The sequence below is a fragment of the Strongylocentrotus purpuratus genome, unplaced genomic scaffold, assembly GCF_000002235.5.
Source record: "Strongylocentrotus purpuratus isolate Spur 01 unplaced genomic scaffold, Spur_5.0 spur5_scaffold_21, whole genome shotgun sequence".
NCBI classification, from domain to species: domain Eukaryota; kingdom Metazoa; phylum Echinodermata; class Echinoidea; order Camarodonta; family Strongylocentrotidae; genus Strongylocentrotus; species Strongylocentrotus purpuratus.
Genome location: NW_022145607.1, coordinates 23,620,852 through 23,643,119, shown reverse-complemented (window position 1 = coordinate 23,643,119; position 22,268 = coordinate 23,620,852). Strand labels below are relative to the sequence as shown.

At 37.5% G+C, this 22,268-nt stretch overlaps 1 protein-coding gene across 5 annotated transcripts in view; it reads left to right on the top strand.

Annotated features, from left to right (window-relative positions):
• The first annotated feature begins 3,107 nt into the window (after positions 1–3,107).
• LOC580818 (AT-rich interactive domain-containing protein 1A) overlaps positions 3,108–22,268 on the top strand; it is a 46,522-nt gene continuing 27,361 nt past the window's right edge. For 3 of the 5 annotated variants that reach the window (XM_011682102.2, XM_011682101.2, XM_011682100.2), the window contains exons 1-4: positions 3,108–4,282; positions 6,531–6,779; positions 11,527–11,694; positions 13,816–14,277. In XM_011682102.2, coding sequence (XP_011680404.2) covers positions 3,329–4,282; positions 6,531–6,779; positions 11,527–11,694; positions 13,816–14,277 — 1,833 coding nt within the window. In that variant the 5' untranslated portion in view covers positions 3,108–3,328. The remainder of the gene's footprint in view (positions 4,283–6,530; positions 6,780–11,526; positions 11,695–13,815; positions 14,278–22,268) is intronic. The other 2 variants (XM_011682104.2, XM_011682103.2) reach the window with 2 other exon arrangements.

Below are 22,268 nucleotides of genomic sequence, written 5' to 3'. Positions count from 1 at the left end.
TAAAATCTTTCCGATGGACTAAGATCATGAGAGAATCATAGAGGGAAAAATAATATTAATGAATCAAAATCATGCTTGCTCGAAAAGCACAGCTGAAGATTATACAAGATGTTGTGAAGATGAAGCAATAAATTGGGTTTATCCACAGGCGAGGCCCGAATCCCCTAAATGCAACTTAATATTTAATTTCTTTCATCAGGAATATGGTAGATTCGACGGTGGTCTTCCCGAAGACAAATTTCTTAATCCAGAATGGACCAGAAAGTAAAAATTTTGGCTGTGCCAAAGATATAAAGTTTGTTGACCTATCAATGTTATTGTTTTTGTGAATGAATTTGTCGGTACGCGTAGTCAAAGGACGGCGCGCGCCTGATCCATTTTCGGAGAATGTCGGTGAACATCAAAGGCGCGCATAAGACAATGGTATTGATGTGACGTAAAAGGTCAACGATCTTTTCGATATCCATCAATTAAATCGCTGGAACTATTTTCTTGTAAATATCTTTTTTCATGCATCGTTCTATGATTTTAAATATATTGAAAAATGAAGAGAACTGAAATGATTTCCGAATAAACTACATTCCGGTAAATTTAGTGTAATTTGATGTACATACGAAACGGGATCGTGGGTTTAATGCATTTGCAGATGTCTGGTTTATTGGCACTTATACGCAATTATCCTTCTAAACGTAATCGTATCATGTCTTTATTGCTCTGTGAATGCATTAGTATGCAACAACAAAAAAGGGAAGAAATATAAAATAAATGATAAAAGAATGGAACAAAAAATTATGAAAAATAAATGATAAAAGAATGAAGAGAAATACAAAATAAAAAGACCTAAAAAATTAAAGAATAAATGAATGAGTAAAATAAAAACACTGGAAGATGTTCATTCTATGTAACGATTTTAAGGTAATCATTGTTCAACCCTCAGCTCAGGTGGGTTTACGAATCGCATAATTAATCACATGGAAAATAAGTCTTAGCTTCTCTTACAATGTATACTCAAAATTGAAAATTGCAGTGCTCTTTTCAAGCCTGTCGAAGGTAGATCTATACCCATTTTGATTTAATTCCATACAGTTCACGTTTGTATTAGATGCAATGTACCCAGTTGTTGTTTTATTCTGTTTTTTGTTGTTCAAAATGTGATGAAATTTTAAATAATGAAGAAGAAGAAGAAGAAAAAGAAGAAGAGGAAGAGGGGTTATGAAGAAAAAAAAGGAAACAGTAAATAAAGAATCAGAAAAAAATCCTGTCTTTTCTTCCAGGGCCTCTGGCGAAACAACGAAATTCGAACACTAACTCTTGATAAATTGCTCCCTTCTCATTGGTTGAAAGTTAACTTGATTTATGCAGTTGAGTATAATCCGTATGTTTGTAATGAATAGGCATCATATGCATCTCTCATAAGCAAATCTAGTTATGGTTGAAAGTAATTAAAAAGGTACCCTCATTCATCTTTACCAGCACTGTTGCAGCAAATATCCACGTGGTTATTTTGTTACGCTCCGTTGCTCATTAGAGGAAAAAATTGCATTCCTGATTTCGTTACTTTTGACCGTACTTCTGCATGGGCTAATTTTTCAGATCGAGCATTTTTATAAATAAGAATATAGGAAGACGGAATAATCACAAATTTGGGGTGATGATAAAATCTAATGATACAATTTTTCATAGAAGAATTTGAAACGGAGACAACTATAATTTTGGTGATAAATCAGCTTATGGTAGAAAACACAGAGTTTATAACTTTGAACGCAGCAAGGTTCCCTTTCCCCCTTCAAATGAATTCCCGAGATGTCTCGATGGACACAAAGCAACGTTTTATTAAATTTTAAATTGGTTATAATTCACACACTGTTTATTTTTTTAAAAATGTATATACATATAGAGGGGAGGGGAAGGTTTTTTAAATTGATCCATCAACTCTTAAAAATAGGCCTAAATATTTATTACACTATGATTAGTATTCAGTGATATGTTTTTTGGTCTCGCTCTTGTTCGAATTTTGTTTGTATATTTTTTCACGAATATCTGAATAAATAGAGGAAGTTTTCATTCACTATAGTTATCATTGGTTTCCTTTCATTTTCGAACTGAAATAATAATATTTTTGTGGTTACTTCAATTCGGGTCCAATTATGGTATTTAACATAGTTTCAGAGCTGTAAAAATATAGGATATTTGCATACTAATGGTGTATTTTCTACTGGTACACCGTGCGTGTTATCAATGAGCTCAGTATTTTGTTGCTTTTTACTCGTATATTTCCATGGCTATGACTCCTAAATAGTAAAAATAGCAACATCCTGCCACGACAGCGTAGTTTAATTAACCTTGCTGAATTCGCTATGTTCATGCGCGGAGCATTTTCCCGTAAAACTTGGAGTAATAGTCCTCTCATCCCATTGGTGGTTATCGAGATTTGAGAGCATGAGATTGCTTCAGAGGTCGGCCCGAGGAAACGGCGGGATAAATGAAAAAAAGAAAATCGCAAATAATTCATCTGTGAAACACGGTACTACTGGGGCACAGCGACTACAAACAAAAGACCGAATAGAAATGCGGCCTTGCTGACGTCAGTGTTCAATTACTCGCTGGTAATCCGATAGCTGAGGGCAGCGCACTCACTCCCTCCACAGGCCTCCGCTCACTTTCCCAAAACTTTGATTTTAAGAAGAAATTGTTAATTATGTGAAATGATATCCATAGGTTACATTGAATAATTGGTTAGCTTTACTTTGATTATAAGATAAATAGCAATTACACCCTGTCTTGTCAATGCAATGCACTTTTGTAATTTCCAGAGGGAGTGCACGGAATAGCTCCGCTAAAGCAGGATGAAAAGAATGCCTGGGACTGTCTACCGCCGTGGAATGCAGTGTCCTAGCGAGGCAAAAGGAATTAGTTCTCAAATAATTGGAGAACAGTCCGATCTTACGCACCCATTGTCACCTGTGTGACTTTATGTGAATTTGATTATTTATCAAGAATGAAAAGGGGGGTAGAACAAATGAGAAACACATCATTTTCAATGAAATTTATACCCCTCGGCGCATGAATTTTCGTTACAAAATTTTTGCAAATTCACCTAATACAGTTCCATAGGCTCCTACAATAAATAAGGGAATATATGCGCGTGATAAGGACTTCCCGATGGTAGACTAAGTTTTCTATGTTATTCTCTAAATCGCACTTACAAAACACGTGTGCGGATCGAAGAAGCGCACAAACTGATATCTATGTTTTCTTGTTAGTAATGGAACATTGGGGTTGGCGCCCAATGGAACGCACATTCAAGCTTTGTGTTCCGTAGAACAGCATGGCAACAGAGGTTGCTGCAAATGTCAATTGTGATGAAGAAATTACAGCACTGGGCCGTGTCCAACAAGCGAGAGACGACACAATGGAAAATGCAGACAGGCCTTCTGAATTCAACACAACCGGGAAGGGAACGCAACCTCATGACCCCAGCAGCGGCGGAGGACACGGAGGAGTACCGGGTCCTATAGCTGATGGGCAAGGAGGAGTAAGAATTAATAATTCTATGGATTCTCATGGTCAGCAATCGATGAATATGTCGAAGGATGGTAATGTGACAAAGACGCCAAACTGCAACTCAACAGGCCAGTCAGACGGCGTGCTTCCGCAAGCGGGTCGCCCCAACGCAGGCTCGTACAACGGGCCCAGTCCAAACGTTGATCCGTTTTCAAGCGGTGCTTTACCTCAATACATGGAGAATAGTAGTGGTAATAAACAAGCGTCTTTTGGTCAAGATGGTTATGGTGGTGGATATTTTGGAAATAGAAACAATGGAGGTTATGGAATGAACCAACATGGCGGACCTGGTGTGACAGGAAATGCAAACTCTGGTGCTGGAGCCCCCAACCAAGCCATGGCACACACAAACACATACAATCAGTTTGATGGGAATATGAGCTCCAGACCAGGATACCCGAATATGTCTAATCGAAGTGGAATGGTCTCGCCGATGGGCCCGGGCAGTGCGGGTGGTTATGCCGGCTCACACAATCCGCGAGCGTACGGTCCGGGAGACCGAATCTCGAGCACAGCTCCAACTCTTTCACAACTTTTACAAGGACAAAAGCACCCGAGTCATAATTTTTCTGGGAATTTTGCAGGACAGGGTGATGTAAATGCAGGAAAAGGACCTGATGGTTCCATGGGGATGATGGGACAAGGAGGTCCTTATCAATCACAGTGGCCCAATCGAGGCCATATGCAACATCCGATGGGCCCGTATCAACGTAGTCAGGTACATCACATTCTCGCTTTGGTTTGTTCAGGCTAGGGTCGAGGGCAGGCAGGGCAGCTCTTTGGAAAGTGTTCACTGTGCAGTGGTGCTTAAAACTTATCTTTGATTTTTGTTGTTGAATAGTAATAGTAACCATGTTTATATGACATTATCAATATTGTATGTTTACTGTTTGAAGCAGTAAGACTAGCCTAAGTAAAGTATTAGCTGTATGCAATATATGCAATGGTGTAAAATTATGTGATCCAATCTTATCTAATGAAAAGAGGAGGTGGCAAACTGTTACAGTTTTTTTTTTGTAGGGACAGGTTGAAGAGTTATTTTGTACGTTGTGCTATGAGTACATCTACAGAGTGGAGACTGGTTATCCAGACTTATCATTTTCAAACAGCAAATGGAATGTGTTTTTATGCATAAACAAAAACATATTCCATTTAAAACACACGTGTGGTTATACTCATTGCGCAATGTGCAAAGGAAGATAATTCAATTCTTTTTTTCTGAATCTTTTGAAAAGTTAAGCTTTATTAAGAAAAAATACTAATGGTCAACTTTTGAGAAAGAAGCAACTATCTCTGTAGTGAGTGTAGTCTATGGATATACTATTAAATTTTGTGAATTCATAATGAGTCTGACTTTATCTACGAAAATGTTAAGTATGAGAATGTAAAAATACACTGAGTAGAGATTAGAGAGAGGGCAATAGGGCATACAGTAATACAGTATTATGAGATACGCCTATTTTCAAAATGAGAAGAGGAAAAAAAGGGTCCCAGCATTGAGATTGCTATTAAATGCTAATAAACATCCTTCAATTTCAAATTTCCCTGTTCTAACCCAGTTATATCAAAAGAGATTTAATTTGTGAAATAAAGTTCAAAGAAAAGAGCAGATTTGTTTAGGATGAAATACTGCAAGGACAGAATTGACAGAATATATTCTTGGAGAAAAGAAGGATGATAAAATTCAAAAGAACAGAAAGAGAAAGAGTTCAGCCTTGTGAAAAGGAAATATTAAAATTGCAATTCATGTAGTGATGATGATCTTTCTGCTACCTTGACAATTCTCAATTTTGTATTGAATTGTTTCATTTTCTGCTTCGATTCAAATTTATTTCATGCCTGGTTGCACTGAAAGATTTCTCATACATGTAGAAGATTCTGTTAATACCTACGGGTACACATACAGGGTAAAATAGTGAGAGATGACCGTATCGGATATTATTTTTAGTTTATATGAAAATTGAAAGTTTATTTGATCCTCCATCATGTCCCCTCCCACCTCTAGTGCCTACTTCCAAGAAAGGTAAAAGAAGAATACAAGTGCAGATAATCCCACAACTATTGTATACACTATACACTGAACAACCTATGTCAACAATGAGATTTCTTATGAATGGACTTAACAATGCTTGTGGTTGGAGGTACTATCCAATTACAAGCAAAACATTACTAGTCTCCCCTCCTTTTTTTTTTCCTTCTTTCACTTGGCTGGGAAGGGGATTCCCCTGAATTGAGAGAGTGATGGTGTTTCTTTGAAGGCCAGCCAATATTTTATGGAGATCACAATAACAGCTGAACAGTGCCACCTCCCACCCACCTGCTGGGAGCCAAGCGCATGCATTCCTTAATTTTATTGTTTGATAGTTGATACATGGTATGATGAATGTGAATGTTCTTTGACTGATTCTTCATGTGGGGGTTTGGAGAGGGGTCATGAAGGTTCAAACATATTTCAATTTCATTTTTTTCCTCCAGTGTGTGCATATAGTTGTCTTTGTTTGTTGTGCAAAGTTTCTACTATGTACTATCTAGACGAATATACTACCGCTTCTGGCAATGTTTCAACAATAATTGAAATGATTTGTAACAGCAGACATCTCATAGTTTTATATCCCCCCCCCCCCAGCAATGATTTTTTACTCTTCCTTAGGCTTACATGGATTTTTGTTTTGTTTCTTGCATGTATATTTGATAACTCACTTGGAGTACTTATTTATACATGTAAGTTATTTCTCATTGCAATGGGAATGTTTTATATTGCACTACCGGGTAATAATTTTTTTGTGGTCTTTTGTTCATAATTTCTATCTTCATATTGTTCACATTATCTTCTTTTTCTTCCCTTCAATAGGATTTAGGAAGTAAGAATTTCTTTTTTGATGAATTGCTTATATTTTTAAAATCCCCACCTCCCCCCTGAGCTTTCCAAAACTAAACCCCTCTCCATTCTGCAATTTTTGTGGCAGATGGGAATGATGCCCGATGGTCAGAGCCCTATGCAGAAGAGGCCCTACCCTGGTGGCCCTCCTGGACCCTATCCGAGTCAATATGGAGGACGCCAGTACTCTGGCATGTCACCTCAGATGTTCCCCAACCCTATGTATGCTGGCAATAGGACGTACAGCGGTGCACCAGGCAGTGGCGCCGGTGGCGGAAGCGCTGGAGGTGGAGCTGGTGGTGCCGTTAGTGCCGGCAGTGGCCAGTTTCCCCAACAGGTGAGAATGAGAAATTATAGTCTGATGGGCATCTCTGTAGCTTTGAAGTTTCATGTAATAAAACATTAGGTTTGAGTCAATTGTTGTCTTCTAAACCTTCTCAAACATGTCTCGATGGTCACGTTGGACGTTCATGATTGCAAATCTATGATCACAATAGCAATTGCGATCGTGAAATGAACATACAGGTGTACATGTTTGAAAAAAGAAAACAATTTGACAAATTCATTATTTTGAAAAAAAGAAATCGACTTTAAAAATCAGGAATTTATCAGTAAAAAAGCTGAAATGATTACTTTGTTTATTTTTTGAATTTCATGAGGAGTCCAGAATCATGAAAGTCAAATTCTGTACCTCAATTGCTTACTACTTCATGAAAATAATGCTTTGTTTACCAGCGCGAAAGCTGGCAGGTATACTTTGTGATACCGGTATATTATATTTTTGTACAAAATTGTATCTGATGGTTTCTTTCTCATGCTGTCGATATATAGATTATTTTGTGGGGGATGCATGGCAATTCGCAAATGTCAAATGCGGCAAGGAAGGCCACCGCTTCTCTTCACAAAAGTTTCTGGTTTTACAGGAAATATTTCTTTTCAAATCATTGTAATTAAACTATTGTGTATATCTTGTACAAGAGAAAGTTGAGGTTCTATTAAAGATGAAATATGATTGATGAGCTTTTAAGGTTCTCATTATTTTATTCTCGTATGGAAGAATGTATTAGCAATGTCTAATAACAAAAAAAATGGGTTACACTCCAAGTGTTGTCACTACCTGTCAGTAAAAAACATGAGAAATATGTATCCCTTTTGACCAATTTCTGGTGCAAAATAAATGGATATAATGAAAATGAACGAACAAGTTGATTTAATGAAACTACTTTGTTCAATCATTTACAGTAGTTGCAGAAATACAATTTGTTTACGGGATAGAAGAGGTAGACACTTGATGCTTCATATAAGGTGGTGAACCCTACTCTACTTACAGTAGTTGGGTTTCGAATGTAGGATAAAGTTTAGTACGCTTTTATTGATATCAGCGAACAGTTTCTTTCACAATGCCAAGGGATGACTACTTCCGAGCATCATTAGTAAATGATGAAATGTTTGTGAAGGATTGGTTCTAAGGAGGGGATATTTATGTTTGCCAATACTTTTCCTCAAAACCCCTGTTTTTGTTATCGGCTATTTCATGAATCAACTTCATGTACTGGCCTTCCCTACAATTTTCATATTCCCTTTTCTAGGGCCAGATAATGGCTGATGCAGAGAAGTATATTTTGACAATTTAGTTCCTCGGAAGTGATGTAAAATATGATTGCTTGAAACTATACCCCTTTCATAGCGGCCTGATTTTCATTGGACACATCCAATGGAAACGGCCACTATGAATGGTACAGAGGAGAAAAGGCTGATAAAATAAATGAAATAGGCGATGAAATTCTCTCTCTGTCGGTGTGACTCAAATGAAACGGCCAGGAGAAAAACAGGAAAAAACGCTGATCAAAATAGTCAAAGGGTGTTATCTTGTTCTGGCTAAAGCTAGTGTATGCACGCTTTTTCGGAACCCAGCTAGCTGTGTTTGTTAACGTTTTGTTGATACATATGCATGCACATTTGCGTGAACATGCTGCTAGCTTCATGTAGATGGGCGAGGGCTTTTATTGATTTGTTTTATTTGTATTTTACATTATTAATAAGCTTTGTAAAACATCCAAATTATGATAATATATTTATTGAAAATTATATATTTATTAGACCAAAAGGTGAACAAAACAATATTCAAAAATTGATCACTAAAAAACTTAATGCAAGTACAATGGATTTCCGCAAATCCAAATCAAAGCGCGTGACAGCAGCTACATGTAACAAGCGATTGCTCAATATTTCTTTACTTCTGGCCGGGGCTCGCCACCTCGAGTGAATTTCACAGGCAGTATGAATGGCACATGCAGGAAAGCGGTCATTTCATATTTGTTTTACATAGGTAAATTCTATCTGTATTTTCATTGGTGTGACTCCTGATAGAAATACTATGAAAGGGGTATTAGACAGGAATCAGGATGCAAAGAATTTTCAATGAGTTATAATTTTGTATACTCGCTTCCTTCATTTTGATCTTCTCTTTTGTAACACTTGTAATGCACTTTTTAGATCCAATTTTTCCCCACGTGCATACTTGTACATGGTAGATAAAGTAAAGTAAAGTACAGGGCCTTGTTGCTAAAACTTACCATGGATGTTAACTTCACCATCAATGGTAACTAACACAGAAACATTGATTTGATTTACTGTTGAGTGATGTTGCCATGGAAGTTAATACTGATGGCAAAGTTACCATCAGTGGCAAATTTTATGTAAAGGGGACCTAGTAATGCAATTACATTGTCAATGAAACTATGATAACTATCAGGAAACAATTGAGAAGGTGTGAGGTTTTGGAATGATCAAAATGAAAAACAAAGTTTACTCAGTTTCATTGAAATCACATGCATTGCAAACAAAAATGGATCATATATGGGACTACACACAAATGTAGCAGGACAGTTTGGACCAAGCTTTCCAGGTATTTCTCATCATAATTTGAATATGAGGGGATTTGAAAGCAACACATTTCAGGTTACAATCTACTGATTCTAGATGATATTCTTCCAAATTAACTGACAATGCACAAACAATGAGATACATTGTAGCTCACAAATTCACTTTTTATCTGTACCAGAGCTGAGCCTTCTCTGTCATTAGGTGTAAAAAAAGGATGTTGTATTGGCTTGCGTCCGTTTTTGCACGAAAATATGCTGTGTTGTCTTGCGTTCCGGAAAGACCCCCATTTGTTACGGCAAAATGAGGTAAATGTTACTGACAACCATCCTATAGGGTTGGCATCTCTGGTAAACTCCATGCACTGCACCAGATAGAAACCAGCGAGATTTGGGCGACGGTCCCAGTTTTGAGTTTTTTGGGCGACGGTCGCTGTTTTGAGGGGGAGTTTAAAAATTTAAAAAAATCTGACCGACTGACCCAGGTTCTGACACCTAAAGGGCAATACAACATCTTTTTTTTAGGCCTTAGATATACAGTGTATTTTGATGATTATTTCTTATGTCTGATATAATGCTCCAGGTTTTTTTGTTGTTGTTTTTTTGCAAGGGAGAAAAGGGGGGGGGGGGGGGAGAGGCTCGGCTAGTTAGTTGGTTTTTGGCCCACATTTACATGTAAGTACCACATTTTCTTTTTTGTTTTCCAAAGCTGCCAAAATCAAGTGTAATAACTTTGTATCATTTTGAATTTATTATATATACAAATGAGGATCGAGTCCTTGTTTTCTTCTTCATGAAGTGTAATTTTTTATGAAGATGTGTGAACAAATGTAAGACTGATTATGGTAAATGATGTTGCTTTTCAGGGCAAACAAAATTTGATTTTCCACAATGAATTACTGCTTGGTTTGTCACTCTGCAGACTTTGTACTGAGGAAGTGAGAAAACCGTTCCATATCAAAGACAGTACTACTATGGCACACTTTGTAGTTTGAGAAAAATATTTTGTTAATGATTTGATTTGAAAGAAAAGTGTAATTGCCAAAGGATGGCAATTCAAACATTCTTACATGCTTACTTTCAGAATAGATACTTCAATTATCATAACAAATGGAATCTAATTGCAGGGCTGGACACCAAGGTGCGCCTGGGATGCATGGACGCTCAAAATCTAAGTCCGAAGCTCCAAATTTTTAAAACTATTACATAGGGTCCACTTCCAACAAAGTTAGTGTGGAGCCCTGCTTATTGCATGACATTCGTTATTGAGTGTGCATAGATAGCTGAAGACATCTGGACAACTGGCCTGACATAGCAACCAGATTGATATTGTGATGCATGTGTATTAAAATGAAGAGCAAGTCCTCTCAGTTGTCTAGAAATTCCTAGCAACTGGCAAACTGAAATGACTAAAATCATAGTGCGTTTGTCCAACATCCTCTGTGTGAGTGAGCACACAGACAATCTGTTAGTAGGGTTGCACGATATAAAATCAGAATCTTAAAATCTTTGATGTGGTCAGTAATGTACTTGTCTGGGACAAAATAGCTTGGACTTGCGGCACTTGCCTAATAGACCTATTTGCTAACGTAGTCACGCTTTATGCTGCTTTTCAAAAACAAAGGTTGTTCTTGACAACGTGGAAGCTTACCCAAGGCTTGTTTGATATAGCAACAAGTAATATACAGACTGGATTCCAAATATTGTAGTGGAATGATTCGTTGTTAGGGGACTTTGTTGCTCAGGCGCAGCTATGTTTTTGTCCCCCCATCTCTTTACTTGCTCTATGCATTGCTTTCTCAACAACATGGCCGCTAGATATGCTGTCATGTCAGAACACTTGATAGGTTGACCTTATGTAACATTGAAAATTCTCTATTCTGTGCAGATAAAAAGCTAGGAGAAAAAAATCAGTACCAAAAAATTCAACAGTAGCATTCATTTACGAATAGTCGGTCTTACACACACACACTGAAGGCAGGTCTGTAAAATGTAAATCATGTCGAGGACCTCATAAAATAATATTGTTGGTAAAAGGCCACTTCCCTCTTTTTTTGGGTCCTTCTTTCTTCCGTCTATATATATCTTATAGAACTGAATAGCAAGAAAATAAATTATTTTACCGGTAGATTGTACATTTGAAAATATTCAACTTTTTACTAGTAGTGTCAATTGTTCAATATTCAATTTGTGTCCCTAAAGATGTCCCCTCACTATGGTCCAACAAGCCAGTCGCAAGGCACCAACTACGGTTCTCCTTCAGGCTACACGCCTCAGGGAGATGGTAGCGGTGGCAGCAACAGTGCTGGGGGACCACCCTCCCTACCCATGCCACACCAAGGACCACAATCACAAATGTGGAACCAACAGGTAATTTGGGGGATGATGATAATGATATAGTGATTGATAGCCTGTTCACACTTAGAAATTGGTGCGAAACTTGTATAAGGGAACATCGTATAGCGAAAGGGACGTACACACATGGACAAATTATGAACTATTATTGGAGAAATCGGAAATGTTTAGTGTTGGCTTAAGCCTCGGTCACAGATGCCATTACGAACGATTTTCAGACAATGGAAAAACAGAGATTCTAACGAAATTATTGTTCGTACGAACCTTTGTGACCGTAGCAGTAGGATACAGCTGGCCGAAAACCAGTGTTCACTCACAAATTATAGCCCTACCGAATCGTATGAAACGTTGTCAAGAGTACATTTGAAGTGATGCTCAAACATCCATTTTGCTGTATGAAATTTTGTTATGCGACGTTCACACTAAAAAAAAAGTTACTACATTGTATAATGAATAATGGTTGTCTGAACAGAGTGTATTTCTGGTAATTGCGTAGGACAAGAAGCAACATTCTGATAACCTTGGCTTAAAAGGAAAGTTCACCCTGACATTTAGTTGGTTTTAATAAAATCAGGAAGAATGGAAGCAACAGAAAGGTGAAAGTTTGAGCAAATTTCGATAGAAAATAGGAAAGTTAAACAAATTTGAAGATATATTATAATCAAACACAAATTGGCCATGCAATCTTGCACGGTCCTCTTCAAAATGCCCTGTACAGAAAATTCCACAGATTTCCTGATGAAGGAATCATTTTCATAAAGGGATTATGTATAAACATACACCCCTGTAGGTGCGATTGTTATTTCTTTTGAGAAAAGAGAACATTTTTTGTGTTCCAGATCAAAAAGAAGGGGAGTTCCTTGATCACAAATTTGTCATTTTGTGTTTGATTGATTAAAACTGTAGAAATTCAGAACTTCCTTATTTTTATTGGATTTTCTTTAACTGTCAGTGACCTGTTCCTCTAAATTTTTTACTTCTATTGAAATCATCTTTAGATCAGGTTGAACTTCACCTTTAAGTTTGCGTTAAAGAAATGTCTGGTTAAATGTTTTGTGTGGATTGAAATTGTTTAAGGTTTGACCTTGCCAGATGTGATTTGCCATCTAATAACTGAGATTTTATTTAAACATTTTAAATGTGGTTTTGAAGGGATAGAGAGTGTACATGTATGTATTAATCCCCTTGATTAAAATGTCCTCTACCGGGTATGAAATGGCTTACACATTATGTAATTATAAAAAATAGATTGTAAAATATACACTGTAGTTTGTTATGGTTGTTAAATATTACAAGAGACAAATACATTAATGTATTTCCTATTGACTGTCTGAGCATTCTATAATGCCTGGTTTTAATATTTATGCAAGGCATTTTCTTTTCTCTTCTTTTTTGTAGGATATTTTTAATTTAATGGTATTTTGTATAAATTCTTAAGTTTCATGATTTTCATCTTGTGTAAGCTTTTAGTTGTACTCTCAATTTCTATCAGAATCTATCCGTGTTTGACGGCATGTTTTATTGAAGAGTTACGTCTTCTTTAAAAAAAAATTGATCATGAGACTTGATCTGCAGTCCTGAATTCATTTCCGACCAGAAAAATCAAATTTGTGCATTAACTTTAAATACAATGTACACTTGATTTTGTGATTGTGTAGTTTTTTTAAATTCCTGCATGCAATGCTTTTCATGGTAATGATGGTACATGTACACTGCACCACAAAAATGCATTAACTTTGAATTTAGTAATATGGTCTTGGAAAGTGATTTGTGAAATGTATACATTTACAGCCTCTACAGCATACAGGACTGTCTTAACAAATCTTTGTGTGTTGTACTGTTGTAGTGGTACATTTGAGATTTGAGATGGCTTCCATCATATTTGATGCTGAAGAAAATATGCACAAAAAGGTTGTTAACAGTTGCTGATACTTGTGTTTCGCCAAGAGATGCAGTAGCACGATACATTGTCAAACATCACTCATACAGTTGGTTACTGTGCTTCAGTCAGTCATTTATATGAATAATATTTTGATCAATTAGAGATGTGCAAGAAGTTGTTTGCTACATTTCTAAAAGATGTACATGTATATCTAATGTCTTTGTTGACATTTTACTTCCATTTTGTTCTATTAGCCGCAGCAGCAAAACATGGTTCACTCTACCCATCCACAGCAACCACAACCACAACAACCGTCGCCACACTCTGTGTCTCAGTCACAACCAAGTAACCAACCCAGTCAGCCACCACTTTCACAGTCCGGTCCTGTGGAGACCCAACCAACACCACCTGTGCAACAGCAGCAACAACAACAGCAGCAGCAGCAGGAGCAACGACAACAACAACAACAGCAGCAGCAGCAGGAGCAACGACAACAACAGCAGCAGCACCAAACCTCACAACCTCAACAAAACCAAAACCAACAACAACCCCCTTCTTCTCAGCCACAACAGCAACCGCGGAACTTCCCGAGTAGTAGAAGTAGTAGTAGCAACCAACAAGCTGCCTCGTCACAGAATTCATCATCTTCATCTTCATCATCGTCCAATAAGGCAGCATCACAAGATGGGGCAATTAACAGACCACCAAGCCTACCAGTAAGTTGCAGATCACAATTTTGATTTCTTGTGCAGTCACTTTAAATATAAAAGATGATGCATTCCTTTTTTTTTTAACGAGAATTATAATGTTGATTGTTAAATTATGAAAATTAGCTGAAGAAAATTCAAATTTTTTTCACCCTACTCTTTTTTTCTTTGGCAGGGAAAATACTTTTACGAGATTGTCAAGAATAGGAAAACTTGCACATGAATTCATCTGTATTTTTACATAACAGATTGGGGAGGGGGGGGGGGGGGGCTTAGGAGCAAAATCATGTATTAATCAACTATAGAGAGTGCTATCACTTCGAGCAAGAATTAAAGTGATAGACAGTCTAATGGGCGATGTCCAGTATGTGTGAGATTTGAGATGGCATGTACATGTATGTACATGTATGCACTCTAAATTTATGCATGATAATTAACTCTTACAGCATATGATAATTGTCACTTCCACCCCCTCTCGTAAAATGGGGTACATACACTTGTACATATATGTCCATGCACTTAGAAATGTATACTCACTGCACTCACTGTTCACTTGCCAATAAGCAGTGACTGTACGTATGGGTGCTCCATGAGTAATGTCCATAAATCTCAAGCACTCCTGGAATTAAAAAAAAGAATCGTATTCCAGGACTTTTAATAACAACTGCTTCAAAGACCAGGCAGTTTTGCTGAATCATTTGGAAAATCATTTGGAAAATTAGTTGTTAAGAATTACATCATAAGAAAAGAGAGTACATGTTTGAATGTGAGAATCTATAATATCATACTTCCTCCCCAGCATTTGTAGTAGCTGTACAGATTTTAACTGGACATTTCCACCTGTACATCTACAGTAACTTTGCAAATAGTGATTCATACTACATACTACTCATCAGTTTTCAATATTTGTCAATATTGCAAGTGCTTCTCAGTCACACGTGGCTTGCTTTCCACGAAACGGGGTTGAATGGAAAAGTTGAATGAAACTGACAGGTGGTCATTAAATAGCGATGCCATGGCCTATTAATTAATCAGCCAGTGATAGTGTGAGAGCCCTTACTGGCAGTGGCAGGCAGGGCTAGCAAGATAATCAATGTTTACATTCCGCCCACTCATGATATGATCAACCGGCCTGGAAATCCATGCTACTTGAGTCATGTCATTGACCTTCTCTGCCTGCTTCTTATTGCTAAGTCAATCCCCAGAGCCAATGTGTCTCCGTAATATCCTATGTCAATCGGGCTGGAAGACATGCTCCTGTGACGTCAATCCACTTGATCACATGATAGATAATGTCATTGAATCAAAATCTCATTTACATATGTGGCACACTTGATGGGGTATGAGTCACCTGGCTAGGGGAAGCCCCTGTTTTCTTGCTGTGCTATTTATAGGACACCTGCTGAGTCAATCTGCCATGCTCAAATGGTTTTAATGACCCCTGGTGCATGTTTTGTGTCTTGAAATTGATTTTCTCTCTTGTTGCATCTACCTCCCCTCTTTCAACGAGACACCTTGGCTCGTTGAAATGGAAGACCCTTTGTATTGTCATGAATGAAGGTTACTTTGCCTTCTCTCTCGGGAGATGGATACAATGTCTTCTCTTCTCAAGAGTGTGCCACATATTGAGATGTAATTGACCTTGTAAACCATTTTGTGTGCATTGATACCATGCAAGCCTTGGCAGACAAAGCACTCCCTCTCTCTGCCCTTGATATTGATTGTTATTGTGTGTGTACATGTACATGTACATGTACATACATTGTATACTTGAGCTTTTAAGTCAACCACAGCATCTTTGTGTTTTACATTGCTTGCTTGCTGTCAATGAACATTCTACATTCTATTTACATGAAGCTTTATTTTGTTCTGACTTCTGAGGTGAGGTATGAACAAAGCAAAACACATGCATTTACCAATTCTCACCAACGAATGAATTCTAGAATTTCCATTCTCAGTTTAACTAACTGCAGTGCATTCATCCATTTATTAGTGAAGTCCTGTTGGGAGAGCTACTATCACCCCCAATCTCTTGTGAACTGTACTTTAAAAAAAAACAATACGCGTAGAGTTTACCTTTTCTAAAAGTGTCTTTTATTTATTTATTTTACTTATTTTTCCTCATCTGATACACTGATTTCTACATGTGGGTCTGTTCTGTCTTCAATATAGCAAATTTTATCTGAGTTTATTATGGACCTGTTTGACATTGCAAGATATAAAAAAACATGCAAACAACAGTACAAAATACAGTAGGGAATATTGAAAGGTCCAGTAGAAAAGCAAATGCTTGCGAGGATTGCCCTTGCAGAGGAAACAAAAATCAACAAATGCCAAGTAATAACGATTGCAAAATGTGTGCATCGTGGACGAGACCTTACATGAGCACACATGCCAGGCCGGAAACTATGGAGGGTCTGGTGAGCATGGACCTTAAAATTTTCACAGATTGCCTTTATATTGATTTCTGTGGAGAATCATAAAAAGAAAAGTTGTTATGGAGCCCATGCCTAATCATTGTAATTTACTGCAATGTGCTTGGATGTTTTCATGAGGAGTTGAAAGAAACCTTTTTGGGGGTCTGAAATCCTTCTTTGGGAAAAAAAACCCACACACACCTGTACATTTCATACAACTATTGTTTCAGTGTAGATTACCCAGGCCTGAGATTATCCAAAGAATAGCAATAATGCTTCTTTAAGAAGAAATTGATTGCATTTCTGAAAATGTATGATCTTAATTGCAAACATGTATGTATAGGCCTGCGTGTACACATGCCTGTAGCCTACATGTATGCTTGGGAAAGAATGGTACGCACACAACACTTGCCATTGATATGTACTTCCTTATAAAGCTACATGTAGTCCTTACATAAATATGAAAAATTAGTTCTAAACGATATCTGCCTTCCTTTTCACTTGATACTTGCACAAGTGCATATTTCAATTCTTATGCAGAAAGCGACCCTGCAGTATTTGTGAAAAATTGTAACAGCAATTGAATGTAAAAAGAAATTTAGTTCCAAATCACAAAATCACAAAATCACAAAATCGCTCTAAATGCCTAATTACTCCCCCCCCCAAAAAAAAAAACAACAACAACAACAAAACAACAACAAAACAACCCCCAAACAATTACAGTGTAAGCTGTGATGCAAAAACATATTTAAATGCAGAAAAGAAAACTATGTAGGCCTACTGTACATGAAGGACGTGACTACATGTACATGATTGTTATGCATCTAGCAGCCTAGCAGTCCTTTTCATGCTCTGCTCCACGTCTGTGGAATTCTCTCCCAGCCTCCATTCGTTCCATCTCTGATATTACTTTGTTTAGATCAAAATTAAAAACCTACCTAATGGAAAAGGCATATTCTACCTAGCTCTTAAATTGTTACCCAGTTCTTAAATTGTTACCTAATTCTTATATTGTTATCTTACCTTGTTATCTTATGTTTCATAATTTCACTTTCATTCATTTGTTTTCTTGTCATTACTCTGTTAAGGTTTTAATTGTATCAATATTGTAAAGCGCTTTGATATAAATGTTTTATGAAAAGCGCTATATAAGTAAAAGTTATTATTATTATTATTATTCACACACAGCTAAAATTCATCGTATCTAGAGATGATTAGAATCACTCAACAGTTTTAAACATGTTTATAGACAAAATTTCCCAGTGTGAACATCGTTTATACGATGTTGGGATAGATACGAAGTCGCGATCCATACGCCCCTAAAAGCAGGCTGCAGATACGAAGTTCGTATCTAGAGAGCTTGACATTTTGTGTGTGAAAGGAAATTCGTGTTTAAACGTGTTTAAACTGGATGGAGCGTGCGCTTTGATTGATATGACATGACCTTCAATGCGCAATGGCACTACTGCGCATTTTACGAGCAGTAGTTAATCACGAAACTATGAACGATCGCAACGAAATTTCTGTGTGTGAAAGGCTCGTGATTAGTTTAAACACGTTTCAAACACGTTTATACCAATCATGTTTATAGAATTTTAGCTGTGTGTGAAAAGGCTGTAGTTTGCATTATGAAAATACATGCACTTACATGTACTGTACGTAAGGTCTACCGGTACATGCAGAATGAGGCAGTGAAGAATGTTCTAAAAGTAAAACAAATTGTGTTCAGGGTTCCGTCTTGTAAATATTTGCGATTGATCACAACTTATTTTTGATAGATATCACTCCCAACTACATGTAATGTACATACATAGGAGATAGAAGATGACAAACTCGCGATTTATTAGAGCACTCTGGAATAATTCGGATCAATCATAACTCTTTATATGACTGGCCCTGAACACAATTTTTTTTACAACTTATGGAGAGATAAGGACAAAAAGTGTGAATTATAGTGGCAAAAAAAAATGTTCTTTTGGAAGATTTGATCAGGAAATAAATGCAAGTATATTTGTCTAATATGTACGTGACATGAAACATTGAAATAAGCAACAATTTCCCATCAGTAATCGTATTCTAAATTTTTAGAGGAGTACAATACACACCTTCATGCATATAGGTATAGGATGCTAATTTATGATCCAGACAAGGCTATTGTAACAGTCCAATCAAAACAGTTATTTAAATGTCAAACTTAATGTGAAGGAAAAAACACTTTGATATAGAAAAAGCAAGGTGGAATTGTGAGGCACTGTCACCATTTCATTTAAAAAAAGTAATAATTAAAATTAAAGTATTGACATTCAGTCATTCCTGCATAGATTTACATGTACATGTAGATGTTACTTGCAAATCACCTGACATTGCCTTTTCCAGTCTCATATTGTAGGACAGTACCTCAAAACATTGTCCTTGTGTTCAACCTTGTCAGTCTTCATTGAGTTATTTTTATCAAGTTCATTTCATTTTCTGAATGAAGCGTGGCCTGTCCTTGGCAGTTGTATTGATTTATTTCCAGCCAGTAAAAAGACACCCCACTTAATTACTCCGTGGTACAAAAGGCCACATGGAGGCATGTACACTGCTGCATTCCTAAGTCGGCTTTGTCAGCCAGCTATCAATGTTTGCACTTTCATTTAAGGTCACCTATTATTAGCTCAGTAATCCCCACGGTCACATGACCAAGGCCATTGACCTGTCATTTGAGCCATGTGGTCACATGTCATAACAAAAGCCTCTCTACATGGAGGCAGGCAGGCAGGCAGGTAGGCACTAGGCAGCAGGAAGGTAAATCTCTGTGTACTTAATATTGTGATGGCTCCTCCATTCATTCATACCCATGGTCTTACTGCTGCACCAGCCAGCCAGCCAGCCAGCCCACACAATCAAAGTGTCTTTTCAAAGCGGCAGCTCAGAAGTGAGGCCGGATCTTGCTTGCTTTCTGTTTTGATAGTGGTCGATTCTTTCTTTTCTTTTTCCCTTCATCATCTTCTCTTACAATGATTACGTAGGCAGCTGACAAGCTCTAATTAATCTCACTGTGGATGATAGTTTAGCATTAAAAAAAGGCACAAAGAACATCATCAGAAAACCTTCATTCAAATAAATTACACTCGAATGTGAACATCGAGTCAAGTCAAGTTCATCTTAAAATGATATATTAAAAACAAAATTTACTAAACCGCCGAAGATTGCATGTGTATGCTTCAGCTTACAACTGCTACCATGTGCAAGTCCCCTGAAGAGCTTAGAGCCGGTAATCACTACGGCAGAAAGAAATATAGAAAGCGGAGGAAGTCATACTCATATATTTGATTGGCTTCTCATTACAAGTAAATCACCAAATTGGCAGTCATTAGCCTCTCTGTGTCGGTCGTTAGTCCGCTTTTACCAGATGATGATTATATTGTACATTTGCATCTCTTAAAATTTAGAACGCTTCATGTACTATACAGCCATGTCCAAAGAGAAAACATGATTGTGAAAATGTAGGCCTATGAAGTTTTGGAATCTGTTTGTGGCAACTATCCTCTGTTATCATTTATGTCTTACATGATAGTCAATATTATGTAACTGCACATGGAGAAATTATTCTTTTAAAACTATTTACGTTGCACAACATGTATAAAACAAAGAACATTTGCCGTGGATAAGGTGTAAACCTGTGACCAAAAACAAAATTTTAAAAATTGGACCCCCACCAAACCTTACATGCTTCACGTTCAAGCTGAAACCTTCCCCTTCCTTCCCTACGCATAGAAACAAGAATTCTTCATGAGCATGTAGACACACATGTTACAAATAGAAAGGATATTCAAAGAATTTAAAATAATAGAACTACAACCATCATTGCAAGTTGTACTAGTGATAATGCTTTGATACAGACCAGACCCAATGCACAGTAAGGAGTGGCTAAAGCAAGGCAGCATGTAGTTTGTACACACTCTTCTCCATTGTTCACAATACTGCAGTGTACAACAGAGTGTGTGCTACATGTTGTTATATACATGTACGTGTACTAGTTCCTACACAGTCATATTCCTTTGCAGAAGAATATATACCCCTATCCCATCTATTCAATCCATTTTGGACACTTTTCCATAAACAAAAGAAAAACATTGGAACCCTTCATGATCTCTACCCAAAGTTTTCAAAATAGAACCTTCAGGAACTCATTTGATAGCCTAAAGTAGACGTGTAATGTTGAGATGGTCCCTGAAGTGGTCTGGAATAAATGCAAAATTTTAGCTAATTAAAAAGTTAATCATCAATATGGCCAGAGCTTGATACCACATGGCTTTGGTAGAAATGTTCTTTTCTGGAAAGTATTAATCGGATCATAATTTGATTGTTATCTAATGCTTGCCAAGTGAAGTGTTAAATTTTGCACATTTTACCAGAGGACATAATTTGATCACCAAGGAGAAAACTATGGATTTTCATTCATAAATTTCCCCATATCCTGCCTAAAGATCATTATCAACAATACTCATGATAATTTGGATGCCACCCACAAGTCAGTTTCGTTGGAGGTGCCAAACTTTTTTTCAGGAGAAATCCCTGAAGGAACTCCACTGCATGGACTCTGCATGGTGGAAAATGACATTAGGGATCACCTCAGAAAACCGATATTGACTGTGCGTGGGAGACAAAGTTTGGGGGGAAGAGAAACGTAGTTGGTTGGTTGCGCTTGCAGAGTTAAATGGCCCAAAATGATTTGAATGTTGCAAGTTTCCATTTTCTGCTATGTGCTTAGTTAATTTGCGAGGGATAGGGTAGAGAGAAAGGTTGCTTTCCCTCTTTGTTGCCATTTGATCCATGCTATTTCTGACCTCCTGGAAGTGTGTCATGCATGGGGAAGCACGAGAGGTCAAAGGGATCACATGCAATTCATCAGGAAAGTTTTCTCTCTTTCATCAACTTTTGGTTGATGTTTCATTGTTGTGATACTCAATGATAATCTCTCTTCGAATCATGTATGCACTGCATATGGTACTAGAATGATTTTTTATTTTTTATTGTCCGTCTCCCTTCGTTTTTCAGTTTGAGGAATTGTATGTGCAGTGTAGGGATATTCTCTGCTTCGATCGTGCATGTATATTTCCTCCGTGTGTTATTTGCCAAGAGTGTAGCATGCACACACAGCACCTAGCGCCTGTATTCTCCTATGGGGCCCCTTCAGACTGGAACTACTTTTGCATGCAAATGAGTTGTGGCCTCATAAATAAGCCATTACTCATTCTACATGCACTGCCTGTGCACACATGCACACTTGGCTAAATAATACTGCCTGCGTTTCAAGGCAGAAAGAGAGTGTGTGTGTTGTGTGTGTCTGCTGTACGAAGTGAGTGTAGTACGTGCTAAATGTATAGTCGTCCGCTCTGTGCTGTATAGCTAGCTAGCTGTGTGCTTGGCTGGCTGCTTGCAATGCCCTAGCCTGTAGCATTGTACTGCTCTAGCTGTGCACAAGGGTTAGGCTCTGTGAATCCACTGATGCATAATGGTATGGAGCCTGAATGATAACAAGGCTGTGTGTTTTTTATTCAGAACCCAAAGACCTCTAGGAGAGACATTGCCAATTTA